The 12273-nt window shown below is 43.7% G+C and overlaps 1 protein-coding gene across 13 annotated transcripts in view; it reads left to right on the top strand.

The window, feature by feature from the left end:
* Positions 1 to 10916, top strand: part of sorbs2b (sorbin and SH3 domain containing 2b) — an 84579-nt gene extending 73663 nt beyond the window's left edge. For 7 of the 13 annotated variants that reach the window (XM_042325911.1, XM_042325910.1, XM_042325905.1 and 4 more), the window contains one exon: positions 2002 to 2474. In XM_042325911.1, coding sequence (XP_042181845.1) covers positions 2002 to 2313 — 312 coding nt within the window. In that variant the 3' untranslated portion in view covers positions 2314 to 2474. Of the gene's footprint in view, positions 1 to 2001; positions 2476 to 8607; positions 8834 to 9110; positions 9218 to 9584 lie in introns of those variants that run through there. The other 6 variants (XM_042325907.1, XM_042325908.1, XM_042325909.1 and 3 more) reach the window with 4 other exon arrangements.
* Positions 10917 to 12273: the final 1357 nt, after the last annotated feature.

Here is a 12273-nt window from a genome sequence, read left to right as displayed (position 1 = left end):
CTGCCTGAAAAAGCTGGCCTTAGCTTTCCTGACTGACTGCGTGTATTGGTTCCGGACTTCCCTGAACAGTTGCATATCACGGGGACTATTCAATGCTATTGCAGTCCGCCACAGGATGTTTTTGTGCTGGTCGAGGGCAGTCAGGTCTGGGGTGAACCAAGGACTGTATCTGTTCTTAGTTCTGCATTTTTTGAACGGAGCATGCTTATCTAAAATGGTGAGGAAGTTACTTTTAAAGAATGACCAGGCATCCTCAACTGACGGGATGAGGTCAATGTCCTTCCAGGATACCCGGGCCAGGTCGATTAGAAAGGCCTGCTCACAGAAGTGTTTTAGGGAGCGTTTGACAGTGATGAGGGGTGGTCGTTTGACTGCGGCTCCGTAGCGGATACAGGCAATGAGGCAGTGATCGCTGAGATCCTGGTTGAAGACAGCGGAGGTGTATTTGGAGGGCCAGTTGGTCAGGATGACGTCTATGAGGGTGCCCTTGTTTACAGAGGTAGGGTTGTACCTGGTGGGTTCCTTGATGATTTGATCTAGCTTAGATTGTAGGACTGGCGGGGTGTTAAGCATATCCCAGTTTAGGTCACCTAACAGAACAAACTCTGAGGCTAGATGGGGGGCGATCAATTCACAAATGGTGTCCAGGGCACAGCTGGGAGCTGAGGGGGGTCGGTAGCAGGCGGCAACAGTGAGAGACTTATTTCTGGAGAGAGTAATTTTCAAAATTAGTAGTTCGAACTGTTTGGGTATGGACCTGGAAAGTATGAGATTACTTTGCAGGCTATCTCTGCAGTAGACTGCAACTCCTCCCCCTTTGGCAGTTCTATCTTGACGGAAGATGTTATAGTTGGGTATGGAAATCTCTGAATTTTTGGTGGCCTTCCTGAGCCAGGATAGAGAGAAATATTCCTATAATTCCTATAATAACTACAACCTAAAACTTCTTACCTGGGAATATTGAAGACTCATGTTAAAAGGAACCACCAGCTTTTCATATGTTCTCATGTTCTGAGCAAGGAACTTAAACGTTAGCTTTCTTACATGGCACATATTGCACTTTTACTTTCTTCTCCAACACTTTGTTTTTGCATTATTTAAACCAAATTGAACATGTTTCATTATTTATTTGAGGCTAAATCGATTTTATTGATGTATTATATTAAGTTATAATAAGTGTTAATTCAGTATTGTTGTAATTGTCATTATTACAAATACATTTTAAAAAGTGGCCGATTAATCGGTACCAGGTTTTTTTTTGTCCTCAAATAATCGGTATCGGCGTTGAAAAATCATAATCGGTCTACCTCTAGTAGAATGTCTAGTTTACCATTCACATTGGCGGGTGGTCACAGAGCATTTGGCTCGTAGAATGTCTATGTTTACCTGCCACATTGGTGGGTGGTCGCAGAGCATTTGGCTGGTAGAATCTCTAGTTTACCTGCCACATTGGCGGGTGGTCACAGAGAATTTGGCTGGTAGAATCTCTAGTTTACCAGCCACATTGGCAGGTGGTCACAGAGCATTTGGTTGGTAGAATCTCTAGTTTACCAGCCACATTGGCAGGGTTTGGGAGCATTTTCTTCCTCCAATCCAAAGACCACATGTAAAAAAAAACATGTGTGTGTGTGTGTGTGGCAGCTCTGGAGGAGAGAATCTCAATGCTGCAGTGGTGAAAGCGGAGTTGGATACAGTGATTTCTGGGATTGATCTTCATTATTTATTTTGGGTCAAATTTGGGCATCGACTAGCCTCTGCTGGTAAGGACGTCCCAAGGATCTCAGATACCACTAACCCCCAGGTAAAGCCTCTGTATCTTTACCACCAGTCTCTTTTCTGTCAGTGACCTCAAATAATCTGACTGGAGTCAATATTGGTAAATAGATTTCAGAATAGATGTCAGAAACAACAACAGTCTCGGTCCTATGCATTCTGACCTGGCCATTCCCCTCACTTATGTTCTGCCGTATGTTTCTGTACTCTCTCTCTTTCTCTCCCAAGTCATCATCCACGCGCCCTCGCTTCAGTCCACCATCGCCTTCCCTCTCCTTCAGGACACCCCGCTCCTCCCTGTTCCCATCCCCCTCCCCAAGTACCCAGAGGGCCCACCTGCAGGCTGTCACCAATGATTGGATAAACCTGACCCTGGGCCTATCCCCCTCCTGCACCCCGGCCCCCACTCCTCCCCGTACCCTAACAGCAGTCTGCTGGCCGACCTGGAGGCCCTCAGCACCCTGGTGTCCCCCTCCCCCTATCCAGCCCCCAGCCATTTCCTGGTTTCCCCCTGCCCAGCCCCCACCTTCGGAACCGTAACCTCGACACCACGCAACCTCACCCCTTCCCTCAGAGAGGGCCACTTTATCCCCATCACCTCACCCAAGGCTCCCATCTACCCCTGCTCCCCAGAACCCAGACCCTCCCCACTATCCTCCCTCCCCACCTCTGGCGGCACCTCTTTCACCTCATCACCCATCTCTCCCATGTTTGGGAGCCCCAAGTATGGCAGCGTGGTCGATTTGTCTCAGATTCAGAACAACACTAGCATCAAGCCCATTATAGACTCGGAGAAACCATTCGACCCCTTCTCAGACACAGTGGCCCTGTCTCCCACCTCACCTAAGGCCTGCAGTCCCATCAATCTGGTGGTGTACGAGCCCAGCGATTGCTCCTCTCACAGTGACCACCCATCTCAAAGCTACCCCCTGTCTCAAAGCTACCCCCTGTCTCACACCGACCCCCCATCTCAACTCGAGAACATAGTAGAGCTAAATCAATTTATCTCAAAAGAGATGAATCAGTTAATGGAGGACTCCACTAAAGACCAGGTAGTGGACCAGGAACAGGAAGATGACCTTTGTGAGGAGCTGGTGTCCATCATTCAGGGGGGCGACCAATCCAAAGGGGAAGAGTTTTACAGACAAGCATCAGACGTGACAGAGGAGCTTCCCAAGCTCTTCATAGAGGAGGAGCCTACTGAGAGCAGGAAGATGACCCCACCTTATAATACCTTTACCCCTGTGTGTAGAGATGGGGCAGAACAGGACAAGGTAGAGTCCTCCCTGGTGTGATCTGTGTGTCCTAACCTGACACTGCTGTGCAAACATTTTTGCTTCCACTAACCCTAAAGGAACTTATTGAAATTTGAGGCAACTTTTTTTCAACAGATTTTTTTTCTGAGAGCCAGATTCTGAGAGAAACAGATTCTTGTTATGTCTGATTAGTCAGATTGTTATTTCTGGTTTGTTTGCCACTCTCAAAAGATAACGTGTGTGTAGCCCATAACACACTTTTCCTTTTGGTCTCTCTGTCACCAGGGTTCCTCTGTACGCCTCACCTCCCCTCCCTCCCAGCAGTTCATCATCCCCACTCTCTCCACCTCACCCAAACCTTTGTCTCCCCTCATATCCCCCTGCACCACCCCTCCACTTCCAGGGGTGCTACACTCTCCCCCTCCCTACAACAAACAGTACCCCCGCCTGGAGCCTAGGTCCTCCAAGGTCAAGGTAAAGACCAGTTGCCTGTGTGACATCATGTCGTGACAACTAACTCCTCCCCTTCCCCTAATTCTCCTCTCTCTCTAACATTGACATACTGTAACATCCTCGCTAAGTTACTGACTACTCCTTTAACCCTTACTTCACTATATTCACTGTGGTACTGATACTGTCATTCGTTTTTAGTTCTGTTTACTTCACACTGTCATCTTTGGTCAGTACTGCTATTGGTTGGTTCATAGATAGAGTACTATGTTACAATACTACTGTAACATGCTTAGTCTAGATAAATGAATCACTGTATGTTAGGTAACAGATCTTTAAACAGTTGCAGTTCTATTCAATGGTTGATAATTAAGTAACATGGCTGCCAGATAGTCCTTGTATACTTGGAATTTTTGTTTTCACTCTGTTATTTACCCTTGTCTCCAGGGTCAGTATCCACAAAGCAACTCAGAGTAGGAGTGCTGACCTAGGATCTGTCCATATAATCTTATTCATTCTGATCTTAAAGGCAAACCTGATCCTAGAGCAGCACACTTACTCTGAGACCCTTTGTGGATACGGGCCCAGGTCTCATGCCAGTCTCCTCCTAGCATAGATATTACTCTTACTGTCATTAAAGGTAGACTCAGCGATATGAAGTAGATGCGTAAAGTAACCAGCATATTGGGTCAATTTCCGCAACAACTACGAGCGTTTGGTCTCATGCCTACCACACTAACAGCGTGAAGCGAACATGTGCACATGCGCAGATACTGTGTGTGACTGTGTGAGACCCAAGTCTTGCATCTCACTCATCTCAACATCTGCAGTGCTGCTCTTGGTAACGTCATTTCTCTAGCTTTAGAAGCTTTCCTTTCTCAACCCTGGCCAGGGTTGCACATTTTGGGGAATGTTCAGAGGTGGAAACTTTCCGTGGGAATTAACGGGAATACTGTATATGGGAATTAACGGGTATATATTGGAATTAATGAAAATGTATGCAAATGAATATTTATAGCATTTAAATGTAGATGTTTTTTGCATTGGGTATATGTACCATATCATATGGAGACAGAAACATAAACCTTATACCTTGTCAGAAGTAGACATAATTGCAAATTATTAAATCTTTCCAATAGAAATAAAAAATAAATGTGTTGACTCTTCACATGGGATGATTTCACTGAACAACAAAATAAAGGGAATATTGAATGATCTCCAATGATCCATTGCATCTCCCAAAACTGTTTTCAACATAGATCTGTAAAATAATAGTCTAGAAACTAAAGCTTTGGTTGTCTTCCTCGCAGGCTTCCATGTCTTCTCCCTGGATCTCCTCAATGTCCACCTCTTGAACATCAGACTCTGAGGCCTCATCTTCACTGTCACTTCTCAATCCTGTTGAGGATGGCTCATTGTCAGGCTCAAAAAGCCACAAATTTGCCCGGATGGCCACCAATTTTTTAACCCTTGTATTGGTCAGCCTGTTGCGTGCTTTGGTGTGTGTGTTCCCAAACAAGGACCAGTTACGCTCTGAGGCGGCTGATGTTGGCGGGATTTGGAGGATGATGGAGGCAACAGAGGAAAGAGCCTCAGATCCACAAAGTCCCTTCCACCAGGTGGCTGATGAGATATGTTGGCACGACTGCCATATTGCATCTCCATCCCAAGGCCCTTGATTGGAAGTGTACTTTGCCAGACTGCCAAGAACCTTGCCCTCATCCAGGCCATGGTAGTGACGACACCATAGGTCTTGTTGATCTCTGCACCAGACAGGAGGCTCTTGCCAGCGTACTTGGGGTCCAACATGTACATTGCGGCATGTATGGGCTTCAGGCAGAAGTCTTCATGCTTTTTGATGTATTTCAGAACTGCATTTTCCTCTGCTTGGAGCAACAGTGAAGTGGGCAGGGCAGTACGGATTTATTTTCTTACATCTGCAAGCAGAGCCTGAACATCAGACAGGATGGCATTGTCTCCCTCAGTCCGTGCGATGGCTACTGCTATAGGTTTCAGGAGTATCAGGCTGCTTACCACTCTCTCCCAAAATACATCATCCAGGAGGATCCTCTTGATGGGGCTGTCCATATCGGCAGACTGTGATATGGCCATTTCTTGGAGAGACTCATTCCCCTCCAGGAGATTGACAACACCACCCCAACGGGTGTTGCTGGGCAGCTTCAATGTGTGCTCTTATTCTTCTCACTTTGCTTGGTGAGGAAGATTACTGCTATAACTTGATGACCCTTCACATACCAAACCATTTCCTTGGCTCTCTTGTAGAGTGTATCCATTGTTTTCAGTGCCATGATGTCCTTAAGGAGCAGATTCAATGCATGAGCAGCACAACCAATGGGTGTGATGTGAGGGTAGGACTCCTCCACTTTAGACCAAGCAGCCTTCATGTTCGTAGCATTGTCTGTCACCAGTGCAAATACCTTCTGTGGTCCAAGATCATTGATGACTGCCTTCAGCTCATCTGCAATGTAGAGATCGGTGTGTCTGTTATCCCTTCTGTCTGCACTCTTGTAGAATACTGGTTGAGGGGTGGAGATGACGTAGTTAATTATTCCTTGCCCACAAACATTCAACCACCCATCAGAGATGATTGCAATACAGTCTGCTTTCTCTATGATTTGCTTGACCTTCAGTTGAACTCTGTTGAACTCTGCATCTAGCAAATGAGTAGATAAAGCATGTCTGGTTGGAGGGGTATATGCTGGGCGAAGAACATACAGAAATCTCTTCCAATACACATTGCCTGTGAGCATCAGAGAACCAGTTGCATACACAGCTCAAGGAAGACATTCATCAGCATTTCTCTGACTACGTTCCTCCATTGAGTGAAACAAACTTCTGATTCCAGGAGGACCATGAGCTGTTGCTATCGATACGGTGTCTGATTCATCATTTTCACCTCGATAGAAGTATAGGGACTTTTGTCAGAGGTTACTTGTGAACGCTGAGCGAACTTTATGCACTTGGCCAGATGATTCTGCATTTTTGTTGCATTCTTCACAAATGATTTGGCAGAGTATTTGCAAATGTACAGCTTTTCCTTCTACATTAAATGCAGTGAAATGTCTCCACACATCAGATAGTTCCCGTGGCATTTTAGATTAGAAAAAAATGATTTAAAAAAAACAACAAATACAATGATTTAAACACACTTTGAAATGATTTAAACACACTTTGCTGTAGGCTACTATTTACTAGTTTTAAAAAATCATGTATGTCATATAAAATATATTCACCCCACCCAGTATTGTAATCAAAACTTACCAGAAAGCATGTAGTCCTTGGCTCAGACAGTGAAGTAGTGTGGGGTCAATAGCATCTCATGAGTGTGCAAAATCTTGAGAATCAGCTGTATATGTGATGGAAGAGTGCACTGCACTGTGGATGGAGAGGGTTGCAATTCCATTGAATTGGGGATAGTTTAACCAAAATATGCCACAAGACCTAGAATTGCCTTATGTGTATCCCCCAAAAAAGGTTCACTGTGAAAGCTAACTTTTTTGATGAATTTAAAGCAAAATTCCCAGGCTTAACTTCCCATGGAAAATTTGGTATATTTACCACAAAGTTTCCAACCCTTTGCAATCCTAACCCTGGCTGACGTACGAAATATACTGCTGCTTCATACAAAGCTGGGAGAGAGAGATCACCAAAGATTGTTACATTTCAAACTTACCACTTACACAGTATGATCGATATGTTCTGGTTTAATGCCAAATATAATTTTCTAGAAATAGTGTTTAACTTTGATGACAGGTTTGGTTGCCCAGTTTGTCCCTGTTAATCCCCTGGTATGTCCTTTTGTGTGAGTGTGTGCGTGATCAGAGTGGTAAAGTATGTTTGAGTACTCTTCTCTAATTGTAACTCCTGGTTGTGGTTCTTTCAGCCTGTAAATGGTGAGGTTGTTGTTGTGGGTAAGCCCCCTCGTAGCCCTGTGATGTCTCGGAGGTCCTGCGGCTCGCCCAGTAGAGCCCAGAGCTATTCCCCGTCTCATAGGGTAGGGCTACTACCCACTATGCACCTTGTGTGACATCATCGTACGTTTGGGTTACTAGGAAACCAAGTCCTCTCTAGAGTTAATGTATCTCTTTTTTTCTGTCCATATCAACATATCTGCCACATAATATACAACACTCTCACACATATGGTCTGTAGAAATACAACCTCCTAGATATGAAGAGATGAATATCCAGGAGACAACAGATATGTTAAGAATGTCCCACTGTAAGCAGAAGCATGCCAACCATGTCATCAAGCACCGGAGGAATACCTTCAACTTGAATTCCTGACCGTCTGTCCAGTGTGCATTGCAGCTTGGCATTGTGTGGGAACAGGAATCCCCAGTTGTGTCTGATGATCTGACAATGGGTCCCTGTTTCCCTGTTGCAAAGTGTGTGTCCCAAAGAGCGCCCTATTCCCTATAGAATGCACTACTTAGGGAATAGGGTGCCATTTGGGATGTAACCTTAGTGTCTGGTTTTTGGAGTGTGCTCCCTTGACAGCATCGTCTGTGGTTTTACTGCATGCCTGATGACTGACGGTTTAATTCAGGAGAATGGAATGGACTCCCTCTTTGACCCATAATTGTCTTCCCAACCTGTTAGTGTGGAAGCAAAACAGTCCATGCTTGTGGACTTGCTGTTTGCTAGGATGGCTTGTGTTAGCCTGAGTGCCAGTCTCTTTGTGCTATCAGGCCAACTCATTGTCACTCATTGTCTTGCCAATGTGGTTGGCAAGAGCACAAACGAATCTGGGACCAGTCTAGGCTTGTGTGCTGTGGAATAGGTGGATGTTAGGAATGAATGTTAGGATCTGAAATGCTTCGTTGCTCACTGTCTTCTATTCTGTCTCTGAGGGATGTTGAATAAATACTGTGTACCTCCCAGGAAGGCCTTAGTTCCCAAATCCCCTTCAACCAAGCAAAGTACAGTCAGCTCTTTGTCAGCATTGTGGTTCTAGCACATTAATTAAAGCAATAGATGGTTTTGGCTCTGGCACATTGTTGCTACAGTGATGGACACTGATGGTGGTAAAACATACGGCAGAGGAAGACAGATAGAAACATGACATGCCTACTGTATAACACTGCATTTCTCTTCTCTCTTCTCAGCGGCCATTGTTTACCCAAGATGCCCTGAATTGTGGTGGAGAGGCGTAAGTCTATCTTCTGTTTCCACAACGATTTATTTCCCCAACTTGACTGTTAAAGCTATATAGAGCTTTAAAGCTTATTTTAAGTTAAGTCTCTGATTGAATGTGTCTAATTTGTATTATAAACTGGGTGGTTCGAGCCCTGAACGGCTGACGGCCGCGGTATATCAGACCGTATAACACAGGTATGACAAAACCATTTCTTTTTACATTTCTAATTACGTTGGTAACCAGTTTATAATAGCAAAAAAGCACCTCGGAATTTTGTGGTATAAGAGCTGTGTCCAGGCACTCCGCGTTGCGTCGTGCAGTGATGCATAAGAACAGCCTTTAGCTGTGGTATATTGGCCATATACCACACCTCATCAGGCCTTATTGCTTAAATAAGCAGTAGCAATGTGTAAATGAATCTGATGATGTGACTGTATAATCCTCACTGATGACAGTTATTATGGTCTGTAGGTTCCAGGTCCTGTATAACTATGCTCCACGTAATGAGGATGAGTTGGAGCTCAAGGAAGGGGACATTGTTGATGTGATGGAGAGGTGTGACGACGGCTGGTTTGTAGGTAGGTCCGACGTTGTATTTATTTGCTCTATTAATATCCAAAAGATATAGACATGAATTATACAATAGTTCCTGTGTAGGGGCTCTGCATGGCCATTGCCCACTCCTGTTCAGCCAATCATTCAGAGCATTTAAAAGTTGTACTACTTAGCTGCTGCCAACAGATGGCATCCCTCGGCTGGAATTGAGTCATTAAACCAATCAGTGCTCTATGGAAGTTGTCCGTTATTTAGATGTGACAATAGTCACATATCCTCAGCCATTGTTCCATAAACAAAAACATAATGCACTCCACTGAAAATGCTTGTGACAAACTATATCGTTGAGCTTTTCCTTTAATACCGCTATTATGTTTGTTATTTTTCAAGGCACTTCCAGAAGAAGCACGTTTTTTGGAACCTTTCCTGGAAACTACGTGAAGCGGCTATAACCTTGTTCTCATGATGTCCAGCAAAACTGCAGTGGTTGTATAACTCAGTGGGTGAATAACCAATATATTCAGACTGCACAAAAACGTTACATTCATCTATGACTAGTTATTTTCATTAAAAAAAAACTTTTCCAGGAGTGACAATGCATTTACTAATTTGATGAATAGGAGAAGATATGAACCCAGTGGCCTTGAAGGAATATATTTCATGTTTGATTTAAGGGTATTCTACTCTACTAACTGTGAGGATGTCTCAGTGAATACAGTGGATGCAACAAATAAGGTTGAAATCAGATTTGGTCATAAACAAAAATGAGTTATTTGTGCATAATGAGAGTTATTTACAGTGAAGGAATGCCTTATAGACTAATGGGTTTCACAATAATGAAGTAACCAAGTGCCCTATTTACCATGTATTTATTTATACATAAATATATATTTTTCTTGTTCTGGAAGTACTCTATAATTGATTATGCTAATTGACATTAGGAGAGTGTGTTATTAACCTTTTTGGAGAGGGGTTGTCCTCTTGCTTCATACAGTTAATGTGCAGGGGACCTGAACTTGGATCTGTACAGGCAGGCAGAAAGAGATGACAGTGTTGTTGGGTTAGTTTTATACAGGCAATTAGGGTTCCTCCTCAATGCATCCGTTAGCACATGGCTTTGGACAGACACATAGTTCATGTATTCAGGCAGTTACCTCTGACTGGAGCTAATGTCTTGTCCGGTTTTGTTTTTCTCTCCTGACATTCCTATAAGTATTAATAAAAAGAAAGAGAAGACTTTTATGTAATTGGACAATATATATTTTTTAAAAGCAATGTCTTCTTTTTACAACTTGGGTAGAGTGATCTGTTATTTAAGATTGTTCTTTAATATATGATCATTTTACAATGTTCTTCTTATTGCGAACTGTCAAACTATTTGAAATTATTTAAATATCTTAGGGACAACTCACCTGCCACAAATCCTGTATAAAAGTGTTAAACATATTTGAGGTAATTTAATTTACTGTCTGTATGCATTCAGCTCCAAATCAGCGTTTGATTTATGCAATAACCATTCTCCCAAATACCTGCCTTTCTGTTCTAGAACACAGAGCAACAAAATGACAGAAGGATTGGAAGTGATGATGTTGTTGATGATGACATGTAATAAAGTCATCATGTAACTTTGTGTTCACTACTGCCTAAACACACCATACCGTATAGTCTGTCCTGTACAGTGTATGTCCCTGTGATTAAAAAACATCCACTGCCTCCATCAGTCATCAGCATGTATTTCCATTTCTTGCATTATTTCAGCAATAGCAGGTATGCCGGAGAGGTGCATAACAGGTGCAATAGCAGGTATGCCGGAGAGGTGCATAACAGGTGCAATAGCAGGTATGCCGGAGAGGTGCATAACAGGTGCAATAGCAGGTATGCTGGAGAGGTGCATAACAGGTGCAATAGCAGGTATGCTGGAGAGGTGCATAGCAGGTATGCCGGAGAGGTGCATAACAGGTGCATAGCAGGTATGCTGGAGAGGTGCATAACAGGTGCAATAGCAGGTATGCTGGAGAGGTGCATAACAGGTATGCAGGTAGAGAGGTGCATAGCAGGTATGCTGGAAAGTGCATAACAGGTGCAATAGCAGGTATGCTGGAGAGGTGCATAACAGGTGCAATAGCAGGTATGCTGGAGAGGTGCATAACAGGTGCAATAGCAGGTATGCCGGAGAGGTGCATAACAGGTGCAATAGCAGGTATGCTGGAGAGGTGCAATAGCAGGTATGCTGGAGAGGTGCATAACAGGTGCAATAGCAGGTATGCTGGAGAGGTGCATAACAGGTGCAATAGCAGGTATGCTGGAGAGGTGCATAACAGGTATGCCGGAGAGGTGCATAAACTTTGCAAACTAGCATTTGGTCAAGATGTGAAGTCATTGTCTAAGGAAAACCTCTAGCAATATCAGCAAAAATGAGAGAAAAATGAAATGTAATTGTATATAATCAGTGCATCAGAAAGTCAGTAGGAAGTATGTACTGTAAGTGTACACAAACACAGTGAACTATTGATATGGTGATCAAGGATCTACATCAAGGAGGTGTGAGGAATTTGGACATGTCGTCAACTAGCTCTGGTCCAGAGCGTTAGTGCGACTTGCTAAGACTGGGCCTTGAATGCTCAGCGTTAGCAAACCACTCAACACCATGTCTGCAATACAGTCACCACCCTTCCAATACCTGGAGATCCCCTTCTCCCCACGGGACACAGGATGAGGTGTGGAGGCACATTCACCCTCAATGACAATATGTCTGTTTTTTCTTTCTGTAATATTGTTTATCCAATCAATTCTGCCTGAATGTTTCCCTTCCTTTGTGCTCATTGTCTGAGGATTTTATTTCTCTGTATTATTCTTTAATAATAGTCCTGCAATCAGCCCAATATTACCATGGTAATAACATTACCACTGACAGAGTTACAGTGTGCAATGTGAAAAAGGTCCACCACAGTTCTCCATTACAGTTCTGGTACTGTGAAAATAGCCTGGTTATTTCAGCTCCCAAACGATTGTCTGTTTAAATAAATGTGAAAGCAGGCTTCATCCTGTAACCTACTGCAGTAGCTGCTGGCCTGATCCC

Source organism: Oncorhynchus tshawytscha, linkage group LG08 (genome assembly GCF_018296145.1).
Source record: "Oncorhynchus tshawytscha isolate Ot180627B linkage group LG08, Otsh_v2.0, whole genome shotgun sequence".
Classification (NCBI taxonomy): Eukaryota; Metazoa; Chordata; class Actinopteri; order Salmoniformes; family Salmonidae; genus Oncorhynchus; species Oncorhynchus tshawytscha.
Note: the sequence above shows the minus strand (reverse complement) of the source record. Positions and strands in the feature narration are given on the sequence as shown.